Genomic DNA, 17,325 nt, shown 5'->3' on the forward strand with positions numbered 1-17,325 from the left:
ACTCTCGAAATATCGAAGCACATTTTACATCGTAAACTGGATAAAACTGCATGTGTTCTACTGTCAGACTAGATGAGGCGTGTAAAATGCATAGTCATCTGTTTGTTCTTGCCGCTGCTTTCCTACCCAACTTTCGAAATGTGAGAGGAATTTAGATTTGGGAAATAATTAATTTGTTCGTTAGTTCAGTCTTTGCAAATACCCAAGTGCTGCTTTAAGTAACGTTTGGGGAAAATATGGCAAAATATTCAGAGCATTTCTATACCTCTGAGCACCCTTGGAAGTACTATGAAATACTGCAAGTTACACATTTTACGTAAATTTTGGATAAATATGTAGCTATCTATTATATAGAATTAATACTCTCATTGCACATTCTGGAATATGAGACCTGTAATTTTATATACTTTGCGCCATCACGGTTTGAAATTTGTGTGCTTGACAACTTTGTTTTCTTAGTGAAACATTTCCTCCTACTGAACAATTAAATCAGATACGATACGATTTCAACGGTTACCGTAAAAATCGATTAGAGTAAGAAACAAATATTAAGAGGTTTACGTCCTAAACCAGCGTGCGTAATGCATAATTTTCAATGTATACTAAATAAATTATAGAGATTCTCACGTCAGTTGCTACGTATAATCTCCGTCTCCAAACATTTATAGCGTGGTCGACGTCCACATTCTCACGACCTGGTAGTTTTTTGTTTTTAATTTTTACTTTCTGGCTGGCCACCTCAGCCATAAGTTAAGCCTAATGGAGGAAACTTGTGTTCACCACCTGTCTGCGAATCCTGTAAACACGGTTCTTTATAGAATGAGATCTTCACTCAGCAGCTGAGTGTGCGCTGATACGAAACTTTCTGGCTGATTAAAACTGTGTAGCAGACCGAGACTCGAACTCGGGATCATTGGCATTCACGGGCAAGTGCTCTACCATCTGAGCTATCCAAGCACGACTCACGACCCGTCCTCACATCTTCAATTCTGCCAGTACCTCGTCTCCTATCTTCCAAACTTCCCTGCGAACCTTGCAGAACTGGCAGTCTTAGAAGAAAGGATATTGCGGGGACATGGCTTAGCCACAGCTTCAGGGGTGTTTCCAAAATGAGATTTTCACTTTGCAGCGGACTGTGCGCTCATATGAAATTGAAACTGTGAGGACAGGTCGTGAGTCATGCTTGGGTGGCTGAGATGAAAGAGCACCTGCCCGCAAAAGACAAAAGTCTCGAGTTCGAGTCTTAGTGTTGCACACAGTGTTAATCTGCCAGGAAGTTTCACTGTACTTTATGTTTTAGTATTCCAGTTGTTTGTGTATTCGTTGAGGCAGAGACTGAGGACCAGCACAGTATTGACCTAAACGAGCGTGGAGAACCGCCTAAAACCCACACTGAGGCTGGGCAGTGAATGAAACCAACATCTGTAAGTCCCGCATATGGCATGCATTCGTGTCTGTTCCAGCTCCCTGCCTTGCGTAATAGCTGGCCACACTTGTAATCTCGACTAGCACATCTGTAGCTCTGATGATGTGGAGTCCACATTACACTCAGGTTGATTTAGTGCAAGTACACTGTTTCAATACGGTATTCTTACTCAATGTCTGCTGCTACAGTTCGCTATTATTTAGTTTAGGTCAATGACACAAAAATATTAATTCAGTGTCTATCGCTGTACTTCTTATGATGCAAACACAGCCTATAAACTATTTTAATTTACTTTAGTATTTCAGTTAATGTGACATTTAAAACGTCAACAGCTATTTGTTGAAAATATCGGCGTCGGTATTTTTGTAACAGATCTGACAAAGATTCAAGGAATCTAGATACTTAAGTTGTTCGTCCTCTGTTGGTGCGAAGTCTTTGATATTTACGAGGAAGTAGTGTTAACATGGATTTTTTTTATTTTATATTAAAATGTATTCACTATTTCACGTCCTTTCCCTATCTTGCGCTATAGGACTGGTAATTCGACTACGATAATTACATTTCAAGATTTTTTCCTGTTTCCTCTTTTAAAATATGGAACTCACACTACTAAACTCATTATCTATGAACCGCTACAGTTTATAAGAGGAAATATACTAATATGTATTTTCGTACGTTATTTTATGCCACGCATTATAAATTACGCCCAACACAACAATTACTCAGTGGAATTCAGGATGAGGCTGGCAGCAGATAATTCCACGGTTGAACTGAAAGGTTTTTACTTCCATTACGGAGACTAAAGATTTCTCCTTTAAATAAAAGAGTTTCAGTTGAAATTTTGAATGTGACGCTACGATTAAGTCTTTGATGTAACACCACAGTATATTTACAGTGAATGCTCCTAGTATATATGAATTATAATTTATGTTATTCTTCTACTCACCACTGCTTGCATAGCTAAAGCTTCTGCAATACGTTACCTCTGCCCCTTGTGTGCTGTCGCCTTCTCCGTGCAGCTCCTCCATCCATCTGCAGCGGTCCTGGGCGCTCCCAAAATGCCTCAGCACCCATGCCGACACCATCTCCTGCTTCTCCCTCGTGTATGTTTCCTGCAATAGAAAAAGACAGTCAGATTAATTCAGAACTACTTTCCTCGTTAATAAATCGTATACCTATCCCAACAAAGACCTTTCCCGTTCTTCTGTTATTTATCTCGTCTACACTTCCATCCTGCAACAGATGAAGACACTGCAGTCAGTATACGGTTAACGAAACGATAGATCCGTTTAAATAGAAATTTCTCTCTATGCTGAGTGTTGGATCATTGTTGTCAGCGGTGGTGTGAATGACGAAAGTACAGAGAATGCGAGCTAAAAGGAGTTTGTTCGTGATGATGTTACACTGTTTCAGGAGTGATCGAAACGTATAAATATATCAACCCGACGCATGGGACTCTCGTCCAGAAACGACAGAGTGTAAATTTGCAAGCGAAAATCGTTCCGATACTTCTGACAGTGGAAATGATTTGTTTTTCATATTTTGGGATTAGGTAGTTTGAACCAAAACAACAAAAATATCCAGTAAACAAGGGCTCTAAATACATACCTAATGAGCTATGAGTAGTTGTTCAGTAGAAGAGATGTATTTCACAGTAGCAAACGTTAATAACTGTTCATAGCCCTTGAGGTATGCACTTTAGAGTTCATATTTAATGAAACTGATTTCTTATTTAATGATTCTACTTTCTCCCCAAGTATGGACAACGAAGAGCCTGGTGCAGAAAGCCGACTGTCAGAGACACCACAATAATTTTCACTTATAACTTTCGACTCGCTCGTTTATTGGACATGGCCTCCTACCTCACGCTGATTCATTTACCGTTTTCTATTAATCCTGACGGTTTGTAACATCATCTGTAGACTGCATATTATTTTCCAATTAAGACATTACCAGTAAGTACAATTTGTACACTGCTTGGTGAAAATGTTATGTACTTTGTTTGTTGTACAACACTTCAGCATCTATGCTTCTGATTGCTAATATATGAAATGTTGATTGACAAACAAGGTATGTTTATTTTAACCCATCTTCTTGCATCTGTAAGTAATCGAAATGGACAGTATCCACACACTCTTTTATTAAAGTACGTTCATCTACAATGTGTGTATACAAGCGTCAGGTAAAACGAGAATGGCATGACACTTGCGAAATTTTATGGTGATTACGCATCTCTCAATATCGTTCGATGACTATTGTGTGTGTATCAACGTAGTATATAGAGGTATAAACACAGGAATTTTTCAGATTGTATCCTGGTGTGTAACATCCCAGTACGTCGTTATGTGTAGGAAATAGTAACACCTAAATCAAGTCAATCTGTTCTAAAATTGCAGCATTTCTGGTTGACATATGAGAACACACCAGTTTGAATGGTACCAGCCAACAGCTAATGCAGGTACAATTTGACCTATTTGATACCCAACGGCCTTCGTGATTTGGAATAACGTAGAGGTAATTGCAACAGCTTACAACCAAGACAAATCTCTGAAGACAGTGGACAGAAGCAGGGAACTGTAGCAATTTTAATTTTAATTGGAGAGGGACATGTCCCAGCTAAAAGTATCAAGGGAGTATTCGTAAGCCTGTGTAACAGGACAGAGCCGGTGACTTTCCTGACGAGTGTTACAAGTACACAGCACATATTGAGAAGATAAAAGTTAATTAGTTACAACACTAAGTATCCAAGCTATCAAAATTTTTGATTAGATAATGTCATATTTGCCTTGAAATAAATTAAAAATTATTCCTATTTCCCATTTTGAAGCAAGTATTTCGAAAAACTGACCTTAATTTCAAACCATTTTCCAGTATGAAAACCTTCCTAAACATTTCCAGATGGGGAACCATCTGATTCACTACCTAGTCAGCTGCCATGTGACTGACAAGATCTGGCCTGTGGATCCTACCTCAAACTATCCACACTACTCTCTATGGCAGAGAATGAAATGTATAAAAAGATAATTTCAAATTTTCCCTTTGTACCACTTCTTTAGTCGCAGAATATCATTTCTTTTACAGGTAGCGCCAAGGTTACATCGTTACTCATATATTACACTACGTAGAAAGACTGAGTAACTATTTACAGCTAGTCTTATTTAAATTAAGCTTCGCTAGGCTTCTGTTGTGATAAGTACAATTAACTGTATATTACAATTTTCCGTCAGGTCAGAAATGATACCAAGTGCTCTCCATCATTACTCAGTTAACTACTAATCAAAATAATGAAACGGCTAGTGGACAAGTAGTAGCATCTTACAAGTCTTTACAAAGATTTTGTAAGTTCTGTACATGTTTCTTTCAATACACACCGGGATTTTGTTGGCAGGGCTCACTTCCCTAGCCTGACTGCCAGGTGTCGGCGCTTCTTCAGGATGAACTCTGAAATAAATTAAATATTTTTAGTTTTATTTATTTATGAATTTAAAATCGTTTTACAAAAAAATATTCATACAAGGACTTACACATGTAGCAGCCATGGCAAACTGTTATATAGCTATGATTACTTTAATTTGATTAAAACATATATATCATTATCTCACATAAATAATGCAAACTCTTTGATACTTGAGTTAGTGTTACAATATTTTCCACATTCTTCATAGCCATTCTTTGAACCTGATTGAGCTGTTTCCCTACAATCAGATTCCTGAAGACTGAGAATGGATACTCACGTCGCTGAACACAGCTTCAGAACATAAATTTGGATAAGCCCAAACACCCCTCCCCCACCCCTTCCAACGCTATCGGTCACTGTGTGGGGCAGTAATTAGAGCTTTTTCACGAATTCAGCTGCACTACATGGTAAGTTCCACACTGAAGAATTCTGAACACACAGCACAACAGGCCGGACTCACCTGCTGGTCCTCCTGGACCTGCGGCCTTGTGGCAGCCTAATGCAGAGGCAGCAGGCCAGCAGCCGCCGTAGCAGGCCACGGCTGGTCTCGGCCTCCCCCACCTCCTCTTCCTCTTCGCCTCCCTCTGCCTCAACCACATCGCGGCGCTGCTGCGGCGGCTGCTGTCGGGCTGTTTCGCCTCCGCCTTGCCTCTCTTGCACCTTACCTGCTGCCACGTTTGATACTACATATGTGAGCGCGGATCTCGGGGACGGCTCAGACTGCACATCGTGGCGGTAGCAGTGGCCTGTAAAATAAAAGTTTACCATCACTCTAAACAACATCTATCTGCAATAACTCACTGTCATCTACTACCACAGACTAATAATGTGTCATCATTGCAGTATGTACAAAGAGTGCTATAATACTTATCATTACTGCTCTTGCATGTCAGAAAAGGTGAATACATCTTATAGTACTCACTGCTATCCAACGTTGTTGACACAGTTGGAGGACAAATAATAATGAAGTTAACATCCTCTGTAAACAGAAATTTATTTGACAGACTCAAAATAATAATGAAGTAATCTACTGACCATCTCAGAGGACTGTGTGCTGCACATTAGCAGTACAGTATTTAGTGGAAATATGACACACGATTCTAGTTCTAAACCAGAGAGTTATTAAGATCTCCACAGCGTTTTCTCTAACTCTGTTACTACCACACAGATCTAGTTGAAAGTTCCATCAGGAAAGACTGCGCTCACTGACAGATGCAACTCATATCCTAGCTACTCAACTACCAGGCTAATGAACAGAACACGACCAGTAAAAAGTTCATATCATAAAACGTGGCTCCCCTGGCGTTACTCCTAATACAAATGACCGGTACAGTGACTTTAGCTGTATGACTAGCAGAACTGAATATCCTTCCCATAGTAAATGTCACAGAATGCTCATATCACATTACGTATAAAGCAGACTACGACAAAGTAACAAAGACGCAGCACTGCATTCATTTCGTGTTTATTATACCAGACCCAGCTGGGATACGGAAACAAGTTTCTGATATAAAAAGTAAGCTGTGTAACAAAGCCACCTCATCAAAACCATTACACTACTTGAATCGTTGCTACTCGTATCCTCACAACACCAAAAGGTACTCACGGTATTTCAACAAGACCGCCACGTCTTGCTCCCGTACAGGCCGTAGAGGTGGAACGGCCCTACACTCTGCATCAGCACTCATCACCTGTAACAGAGATACAGAATGCAATGAGTAATGGGTATTACGCTAAATTGCAAGATGCGGGATTTTATGAATAACAGTGAATGTTTGTAAAACCCTCAGCACAACTTCTGATCGATATTCAAGTCAGTAATCACTCCAATTTAGTGATATTAGGACAAAACGACATATAATGTTGATTATGTAAAACAAAGTGAGAACGCCAGCTTTCGTTGATGTACTAAGGAATTATTTTAGGTACAGTTCGTAAATCTTGACGATAGCTTCCGCGTAGGGCATGTGGGTGGAATGGACCTATATTCGGCAGCAGTGCTTAGGACCTGGAACAGAGACACAGATGGAATGAGTGTGGGGTATTGTGCTATATCCAAAGCAGCGGTATTCTCTCAATAGTAGTCAACGTATTGTAAAACATATATCAAAATTTTTGTCAACGTTCAGTTCAGTAATTATTATAAAAATGTATTTCGTCAGGTTGCATCATTAGTAAGAACAAGACAAAGCGTCCTTGCACCGATGTGATAAGAGAAACTTTTAAAATTATTCTGTAGATTACGTATAAAGCTCTTCGAATGAATGTTTATTAGTCATGTATCTAGTTATGTCCCTGCGTCCGATCAATTTACAAAGTAATATCAAGGAAATTATTTTCTAAAGTGACGCTATATATTTTTATTTCTGTGCCAGCAGAGCTGCAAATTATGTATATGTGTCCAAGGTGTATAAAGAAACACAACAGGATGACAAAACTATGCGAAGAGTCACGTGTAAATTGCTGCCGAGTATTTAAATCCGGTTTGCAAAGCCAAACGGCTGGTACGAGGCTTCTCTTTTCTCGAATTATTGTACGAACCAGAATTACAAAAAATCGAAGAACGCAATCACCCATAATCGGTTGAATGAACTAAATTCTTCTGCTTTTCTAACCGTGTCATTTTGTAACATTGCCACACAACGCAATTAAAGACAGAGAATTGGCTTAAGGATGTGATCAGCAGGTAAAGAGGCCGATAGACAGGGCGAACCTCTGACGCCGTGCTGGTCTTCCGTTGTGTTACAAATTAAATGGCGAGAACAGAAATATTATGAAATCACGTGTCATACGCCTCCATTAGCAATAATCGACATTCCTTGTCAGCTTCGAAGAACTTTCTTGCGTTTTGAGCTACAAAAGTATTTCAACATCCAAACGTAGTCAACGTTTCTAATCGATATTTATTTAACATCACCATTTTGTAATGTGCATGACAAAATTTGTGAGTTTCTAGCCCATGGTACCTGAAAGGAAATTTTCTTTTCAAAAACAAAAATGGAATGGAAAGTGTGTTGATAGGAGGGTGTACCATGAACATCAATAGATGTAAAACGAAGACAATGGAATGTAATCAAATTACGTCAGGTGATGGTGACGGAATTAGATTAAAAAAATTAGACATTTAAAGTAGTACATGAGTTGTGCTGTTTGGGGAGCAAAATAAAAGATGATTATGGAAGTAGAGAGGATATAAAATGTAGGCTGGTAATGAAAAGGAAAGAGTTTTTGAAGATGAGAAATTCGTTAACATCGAATATAAATTTAAGTGTCAGGAATTCCGTTATGAAAGTATTTGCATGGTGTAGCCATGTATGGAAGCGAAACACGCACGATAAACCGTTTAGACAGGAAGAGAATACAAGCTTTGGAAATGTGATGCTACAGAAGAATGCTGAAGATTAGATGGGTGGATGACATAACTAATGAGGAGGTACTGAATAGAGTTTGGGAGAAAAGAAATTTGTGGCACAACTTGACCAGAAGAAGGGATCGTTTGGTAGGACGAAACCTGAGGCAGCAAGGGATCACCAATTTCATACTGGAAGGAAGCATGAGGAGTAAAACTCGTAGAGGAAGACCAAAACATGAATACACCAAGCACATTCAGAAGAATGTAGGTTGCACTAGTTACTTGCAGATGAAGACTTGCACAGGATAGAGTAGCATGGAGAGCTGCATCAAGACAGTCTTTGGACGGAAGACCACAACAACTACAACAAACAAAAATTTTCACTACCTAGTTTAGCATTCCGTCAAACAATGTAATATTTACCGTACATCACACAGACTTACTATCTGCTTCCAACAATTAGTAGTTCTCTGATGAATATAGAAGTTGCATGTTAGTAATGCATCCTGATGGAAATAAAATCACCTTTTACAAACATATGTGAAAACTTTGTATCAAAACTGTTATCAATATCAAGTCAACGTAAATAATCCGTAACTTCTAACACATGTAATTACTGCAGCCACGCACTTAATGTAATACTGCATGGGTCGTGTTCCTTACCTTTCCATCCCGACACAAGTGCACGTATTACTCCTGCTGCTTCACGTCTGGAACAGCAGCTGGAACACTGCTGTTTTGCTCAGCCACTTTGAACCAACTGATGAGAAGTGTTTTTGCAGCTACAGAGTTAGCGATCGTCAAATGTAATCAACTGATTTATGTTCGTGTTCGAAACTGCGAATAAATCCCGTATAAAAATATTTCTGTTTTCAAAAGAAAGTCGTGTTGTAATATATCGATACTAGGAAAAGCAAGGCGTCTTTGTCAGAACGCAAGCATTATGTTTTCATGGTAGCTCTTTTCACAACTATTGGATAGCAGTTACAAGAGGTGTATTATTCTGATATACTTCACCCTCGACTGTTATCTAAAGTCAAGATTCTTCGTGGTAGGTGTAGTAAAACTGCAGCGATAAAACTTCGTAGGTTTGGCGGGGGCATTTTTTCATCATTTTGATATCAGTGACCCACTGGTTCTAATTTCTTTTTGTCAAGGAATTGCATTTCATTTGGTTTCCTATTCCCGTTGCTGTTTGTATCTGTATAGCACGGAAATTCTATGCCCAACAGTGCAAGTGTCCACTGTAATTGCCGTGTGTCTCGTTTGCAAACAAGTTTGTACTATTTATCTATCGTACTTTCTGTTGATAATAATAAGCCCGCTTCCTTCTTCGTCTTCAATCTTCTATTCAGTAGGGTTCACTAAGTTTCTGCCTGGATTTGGATTTGCGACAGTGTCACAGTGATACACAGCAATGCTGGTAAGTTTACTGCCGAAGAACAGGCCGACTTTCCTCTCGTGTCTGGGCTGACTGAGTGCGGTGGCAGACAGCCACGACTCCGTGCTGACTGTTCCTGCAGCCACAGAGAAACACATCACTGTACTCTAGCACTGTCCGAGGATTTTTGCGCTACACTGTTCTGTTTCGAATATTTTGTTGGGTGCTCATCACATGCTTTACTATTGTGAGGATCGTTTCAAAGAAGTAGACGTAAATGTGGTAAAAAGTTGAATAAATCATCATTACATTATTATTCTATAACGAGGGGCTGGTGACCACGAAACCCTTATACTGAAATACTCATAAACTGCCCACAAGAACTTCAAGATTTCGGATTCGACCTATATTTTGGACCTCATGTCTTGACTGCTTAACCTTGTACAGAGATATATCAAATCACTGCTGACAAGAAAGTAAAATATATTCACACTGTCGCCTTAGACATTATCACCTGTACGAAGATTTCTTTGTAATTTTGTGAGTACCTCAGTTCATGTTGTTGAGCACAAGTCCTCGCTCCACAAGCTGACTCAAACCTTTAATGTCATTATTACACACGCGATGAAAGATACTAAAATTGGCACTGTGTGATACGAAACTAATAGCCTGTAATGCGACAAACACGTTGACGTCACTGTAAACTCAGTTGGTTATTTGTGGATCTATCTTACGTATTCGCTTACTACCCCCAAACTAGTTTCAGAGGTAAGTCGAAACCTTCCATGATTCTACATTGTAAAATTGTTGCGCTTTCCTTAGCGACATTAACATTTCTTGAAGAGCGATATACAAGTTTAGGGGCTTGAGACAAAGGTCTCTTCTACAGTGTTTAGTGTTTCAGCGCTACATAAATATATAAATTTAGTGACGCAGACGGTTTTTTCCTTCATGATTATGGTTATCACAGAACATTATGCTTTGTATTATATAAAATAATTGTAACGAAAACGGACAACTACAAGTAACGTTTGATACCCGAAATGCACGGAAAAATTTCAAATTTTTATTGATTACGTGAAATTCACGAATGGCGAAGAAGTTACAATGAGGAAGACAGTTTTCTAGACCAATCTGCAACAAATCTTCAACATATTTGCATTGACGTAAGGGAGATAAGAATGATGGGAAATCTTCTGGGCAAGAATAGAAATCAGGACAAGACGTGCATACGTCAGAAACTGGTCTTGCGAAGTTTAGAAGAAAATATTAGCTCTGTCTGAGGTAAAAGAGGATAGGGTTAAAATGGAAATGAGTTTCAACTGATCATCTACTATCATGACGATTATATCTAAATACGCGGTATTGCATGTCATTACTCATTAATTTAAACATATATGAAACAAAAATATCCCATAAACATCACAAGTAATATAAAACTGTTATAAACCCGGAGTGAAATGCATCTTTTGTTATGATTTGTTCCTTGTACACAAAACAACTGTTTTGTAAAGAATTTTGACTTACTTTCATAGTCTACGTGATAGACGGTATAACTGTTAAGAAAGTTAATTCACGCAAAGTACACAACGACCAGTTCATGTAGGACAGATACCGACAGGAAAAACGAAACTCCGAAAATAAAAGAGGTTCAACATTATTTTCTGTTATTTCTAGAACGTGAATATGTTCCGCCACCTGACTTAAGAAAATATAGCGAAAATAATGGCATTCCGAACAAAACATCCAGTAAAACAAAAATCTTTTTGAGATAATCATTTTTAGAGCAAATATTTCAAATCTGTTACTTACGTGAGGATATTGAAAACGATATTGAAAATAAAATGTATAATCAAACTGTCTTTCGGACCAGTAACAGAAAATTGACCCCTACAGTGCAAAAAGGAACCAGTACTAAATTTTATAAACTGATGGTGATTACTTCGTTAGACCTGCCAGGTTAGCCGAGGGCGTTAATGCCTTGCTTCCTGGACTCGGGTAGGCGCCCCAGCTATGGATCGAATCCCCTCCACCCGTTATATTACCGACGAGGGAAAGTGTTCCTGCCAGCCTGGATGTGGTTTTTAGGCGGTTACCCACATACCTCTAGGTGGATAACGGGCTGGTCCCCACGTGACGCCTCAGATAAACTACTCGCAGACATTTGAAAACGTTCGCACTGTTTCATGGCTTACACTACACACATACAGATGGGGTGCACTAATTGCATCATGGGGGGTACCTGGCCACCCTCTGATATTAGCATTGCCAAATAGGCCTATATTGTAACAACGCTGACATCTCCCTGAGGTGGGACAAAGGCCCAACCGAAATGAATGGTAATGAATGATGGTGATTACTTTGTTACACTATGTAAATGAAACTTCGGAGAACACAAAAAGAAAGAACAGAGCCGTTATTGGAAATGAAAGAATAGAATTAAATATTTTCAACATGAAAATCAAATGAATGAAGAAAAATCGACACAAATCCTCATGAGAATTCGAGATTCCACAGAAATTCGTGAAATACAATTCGAACGCTAAAAGAGTTATTGGAGGTCTTCAGAAAATACTGAAATGATTGTTTGTTAAGTTTGGATGGCCAAGAGCCTAATTCTTCAGAGGAAGATGATGAAATGATGTGTATCGATTGGTGTAACGCATTTTTGTTTAATTGTTATTGGGCAGAAGGGTTGGTGAGATCGCATTCCTGCCTATGGTTGAAAGTTGATGTTAAGTTTGAGGTCATGGGTACCCAACCCATTACATTCGAACTTGATCAGATGGCCCATTTTTGGATGTACCATCTTCTTCACTATCTATAAAACTGATGTTAAGAAATAATACTCGTGTTTCATTTATTCCTAACTCATATTTCCTGCGAAAATTGTAATATGACTGATGTTAGGCAAATGATATTACAATCAGTGTCTGCTGATATAAACATGAACAACGATTACAAGTCAACCAAATATGCTACGGTAGTTTGACGTGTGAGATGCGCAAGAAAAGATAAAGGTGCACTTACCCTGTCTACGGCCTTTTATTGGAAGATTTCCCGTAAAAAATGGTAGGAAGTGAACAGAGCGAATAATTAATCGGATGTGGATAAAGACCAACACTGCTTCTTCGTAGCTCCCTGTGTTTGATAAACGAAGTTGATGGATATTTTCTTTCACTCGGAGCAAGTTTTAGTCAGAGTTTCGTAAATGGAGTTAAAGTTGGAAAAAAACGGAAGTGACTGATTTTCAGTTGCTATCGTGTACTGTCAGCCGACTGGCTAATACGTATGACAACAGGAACGTACTACGGGTGAGTTGCACACGCTGTTAAGTTCACGCCAGTTCAACAAATTATTACAGAAACGCAAAATAGATACAAAATGGAAGCTACAGTGATTAAATTCTTGCACTTCGAAATGTGTATCAACGATAAGGGAATTTTGATAGTCATACACAACGCCTTTTACATTTCGTCTATATACGAACTGCATAGCACACAAAACCACGCAAATCGACCCGCATTTCAAGCAAAGAAATAACGACTACACTGTGTTTCAGTATCTTTGTCTTTCATAATCAGTAATATCGTTGGATATAACTTGCAAAGTCGCTGAGTCCGTATTAAGGTCGTTTTATGAAAGAAGAGCGATGCACGCTGCATCCCAATTCTGTAGCTTCGAATCTGTGCACTTTCCACTGCTACTGATCTTACCTGAAACCGTGTGCAACATCTCACTTACCTTTCCGTACTCGTGCCAAGGCACGTAGTACGGCTTCCGCTTCGCCTCGGGCACAGCTACAGGAACACTTCCGACGCGCTGCGACATCTTGAAGGGAATGAAGGGATGCGTTTCCGCGGAAATGACCTTAGCGATAGTCAACTGTCATTCATTGTTGCGTGTGCCTTCTCTTTTGATAATCGATGTCACTGTTTTTGGACGATTAAAATCGAGCCGTCAAACAAACTGCATGCCCAAGGATAGCGCCTGTAATCAATTCAGAGTGTTAAACCCGAGTGGAGATTCTCGCACGTGACATGCAAAATGCACCCGAGTGGAGATTCTCGCACGTGACATGCAAAATGCAATCACGAACTATTTGAGGCTTCTTTTACACTGTTTGTCTCAGTTTTGTATGGGAATAACTAACCACACCCGTTATCAAAATGTGAGATTCGTGCTTAATTCACATCTAACTGTAGTATGTGTGTCGAAAACTGAATTTAACTTTGCCGTAAATAGAGACGATCTAAAATTTTTACCACTCTCTGAGAAATTATTAATTGTCTTCTAACCGACGCATTAAACAGCATATAATATTTAATAGAACCGTGTATGTAAATGGCTTTCACTTCGATATTTATATTTAATGAAGATAGTTTCTGGATAATTGAAGCTTTTCATTGGAAAACTTTTCTTTTGTGATAACCACGTGTTTCATTTCACTTATTTGATGTTTTCCCTTTGAGAATGCTATATGTCTACATCATGACCTAGAGAGCGACGCCACGGCTTAGGAAGAGTTTGAGGTAAAACCATCAAACATAGTTTTTTAAATGATTTTCACTCAAAGTAATTTGTGACCTAAAGAGGTGGTAAGTAAATTCTATATATAATGCAAGTTCTGAGTAAAAACGTAACAATAATTCCATTTTTCGTTTCACACGGGAACCGTACCGTACTCTAAAATTCGTACTAATCATTCTACAAACGACGACCGAGAAGTGAAGGTAGTGTTAAGTACAGTTATTCCCGTTATAATTTCCAATTCGGAAATATTGAGCTGGGTTGTTGTAACGCACAACAGAATGGTTAAAGGTGGTTGTACTGTTAAAGTAAACACAGGTTTTTTGATTATACAAAGGCAAATCAATGCTGTTGCCAGGCAAAACACTAAGTGCAAAATTTTCATAACAAAGTGTGCAGTCGCCCTGCATCAGATGAAGTGGAAATACGAATGAAACGTTATTTTTTTATTATTGGTGTTTAATTTCGCATCACACACGTTAAAGTTTTTATAGTACTGAATGTGTAGAGTTATGGAAAATTGTCATGTTTAAGTAGTAATCTTCCCACAAGTTTCGTACAAAATTAGAATCCAGAAAAGTGTTGGTAATTGTACAGCGCCGCTCCTTGTTGTTACGACTCACTTAAATTGCGGGTGGACTATACCTGTGATAAGATTGTCGGCCAGTCGGTCACTTTCTGTTACTGAATGCGCAACCTGTGCATTTATCCACATGATTAATGACATTCATACGCTACCAAGATAAGTCTTACATTCTACCAATTCACGTCTTTCACATATTTATTGTTACATCTATCGTGATTATGCTAATCTGGGTAAGAAAAATAAACTGGATTGACTCAGATTGTTTTTCATTCTGATGCCAATTCCCTACATACGCCGAAGCCGTTCAGGATAACTTCTTATATGAATTCTCTAGGAACGTCATCATTTACATTGAAGGTACCGCTAAGTGTTTTGTGTTGTTATCTTCGCCAGTGTCCCAATTAATTGAATCACTATGCTCCGTAACAGCAATGCTATGACAAAAAATAAAAATAAAATAAGAAAAAAAGAATGACCATGAGGCACCTGCCTTCATAATGCCCTCACATTAAGTAAGAAACGACATCGGGCAACAGCTTTCAACATCGAGCAATGGTCATCGTTTCGTCTGTGGTCGAAAGGCATCAGCTTCTTATGGACTATGTAATTATCTTGCAGTTAAAACATAATTTTGAACAAAACTGTGAGATGATCCACATGAGTTCCAAAAGAAATCCGTTGGAATTCGATTACTCGATAAATAGTACAATTCTCAAGGCTGTCAATTCAACTAAGTACCTGGGTGTTAAAATTACAAACAACTTCAGTTGGAAGGACCACATAGATAATATTGTCGGGAAGGCGAGCCAAAGGTTGCGTTTCATTGGCAGGACACTTAGAAGATGCAACAAGTCCACTAAAGAGACAGCTTACACTACACTCGTTCGTCCTCTGTTAGAATATTGCTGCGCGGTGTGGGATCCTTACCAGGTGGGATTGACGGAGGACATCGAGAGGGTGCAAAGAAGGGCAGCTCGTTTTGTATTATCGCGTTATAGGGGAGAGAGTGTGGCAGATATGATACACGAGTTGGGATGGAAGTCATTACAGCATAGACGTTTTTCGTCGCGGCGAGACCTTTTTACGAAATTTCACTCACCAACTTTCTCTTCCGAATGCGAAAATATTTTGTTGAGCCCAACCTACATAGGTAGGAATGATCATCAAAATAAAATAAGAGAAATCAGAGCTCGAACAGAAAGGTTTAGGTGTTCGTTTTTCCCGCTCGCTGTTCGGGAGTGGAATAGTAGAGAGATAGTATGATTGTGGTTCGATGAACCCTCTGCCAAGCACTTAAATGTGAATTGCAGAGTAGTCATGTAGATGTAGATGTAGGCTTATTACGACTGTCATTAATCATTGCTAATTTGTTTAATAATTTGAAACCAATCAGTCTGCAAGATCCAAGCAATCATAGAGAGTGGGATAATTGGTAGTGGGGGCTCCAGCGTTATGGGCGTTATGGGGCCCCGTAGGTACTTGGCTGACGATATGGGAAAGAACACCAATGTGCACTCCGTGTGCATACCGACTGGAGTCATTCCAGGTATGGAAATGTTTCTCCCGGATGCCATGAAGGGCACAGGATGCAGCCAACTGCAGGTGGTTGCTCACATCGGTACCAATGATGTGTGTCACTTTGGATCAGGAGAGATTCTCTCTGGTTTCGAGCGGCTGTGTGGCGTGGACTGGGCGCTTTTTTAGGTCAGAGGGCCTCGGAAAAACACAAGAAGGGCTTCAGTCACAAAGGGTGCAGGCCGAACACAGGAAGAACGTAGATACTGGAACCGTTGGTATAACAGTTGTGAATTGTCATAGCTGTGTTGGGAAAATACCAGAGCTCCAAGCGCTAATAGAAAGCACTGATGCTCAAATCTTTAAAGGCACTGAAAGCTTGCTAAAGTCGCATATAAGCTAGTCCGAAATGTTTCCGGAGTAGCAAACGATGTTCCGAAAGGATGGGCTAAACACGGTTGATGGTGGCGTGTTTGTTCCTGTTAGAAGTAGTTTAATCTGGCGCGAAACTGAAGCAGATACTTCCTGTGAGTTAGTGTGGGCAGAGGTCATTGTTGGCAACCGGAATAAAAGAACAGTAGGATCCTTTACCTACCTACCACTTTTGATGATACAGTTGCTAAAAGGTTCCAAGAAAACTTGAGTTTGATTTCAAACTCGTACCCGACTCATACGGTAACAGTTGGTGGTGACTTTAATTTACCCTCGATATGTTGTCGAAATTCCGAAGGTGTGCATAAAATATCATCGGTAATTGTGCCAAATGCATTCTCTAAAAATTATTTCGAGCAGTTAGTTCATGAGCCCACGCGAATAGTAAACGGTTGTGCAAGCATATTTGACCTCTTAGCAACAAATACTTCTGAGTTAATAACGAGCATGAAATCCGATACAGGGGTTTGACATTGAGTTACTACACCAGCCTTCTGAAAAGCCTTCACAAAAGAAGACGAAGTAAATATTCCAGAATTCGAATCGAGAACAGCTGCCAACATTAAGTGACGTATAAGTAAATATCCTCGGAGTAGTGAAGCAACTCAAATCACTTAATAAAAGCAAGAATTCTCGTCCAAACTGC

The 17,325-nt window shown here is 39.4% G+C and overlaps 1 protein-coding gene across 1 annotated transcript; it reads right to left on the bottom strand.

Moving 5' to 3' along the window:
* Positions 1 to 702: 702 nt before the first annotated feature.
* On the bottom strand, positions 703 to 13,166 carry LOC126271863 (uncharacterized). Its single transcript, XM_049974201.1, has 5 exons — positions 12,647 to 13,166; positions 6,490 to 6,574; positions 5,344 to 5,629; positions 4,798 to 4,867; positions 703 to 2,538 (listed from the first exon to the last, which is right to left on the bottom strand). Exons 2-5 carry the CDS (start codon positions 6,569 to 6,571, stop codon positions 2,365 to 2,367), a joined length of 612 nt encoding a protein of 203 aa, XP_049830158.1. The 5' UTR covers positions 6,572 to 6,574; positions 12,647 to 13,166; the 3' UTR covers positions 703 to 2,364.
* Positions 13,167 to 17,325: the final 4,159 nt, after the last annotated feature.

This window comes from Schistocerca gregaria, chromosome 5, assembly GCF_023897955.1.
Source record: "Schistocerca gregaria isolate iqSchGreg1 chromosome 5, iqSchGreg1.2, whole genome shotgun sequence".
NCBI classification, from domain to species: domain Eukaryota; kingdom Metazoa; phylum Arthropoda; class Insecta; order Orthoptera; family Acrididae; genus Schistocerca; species Schistocerca gregaria.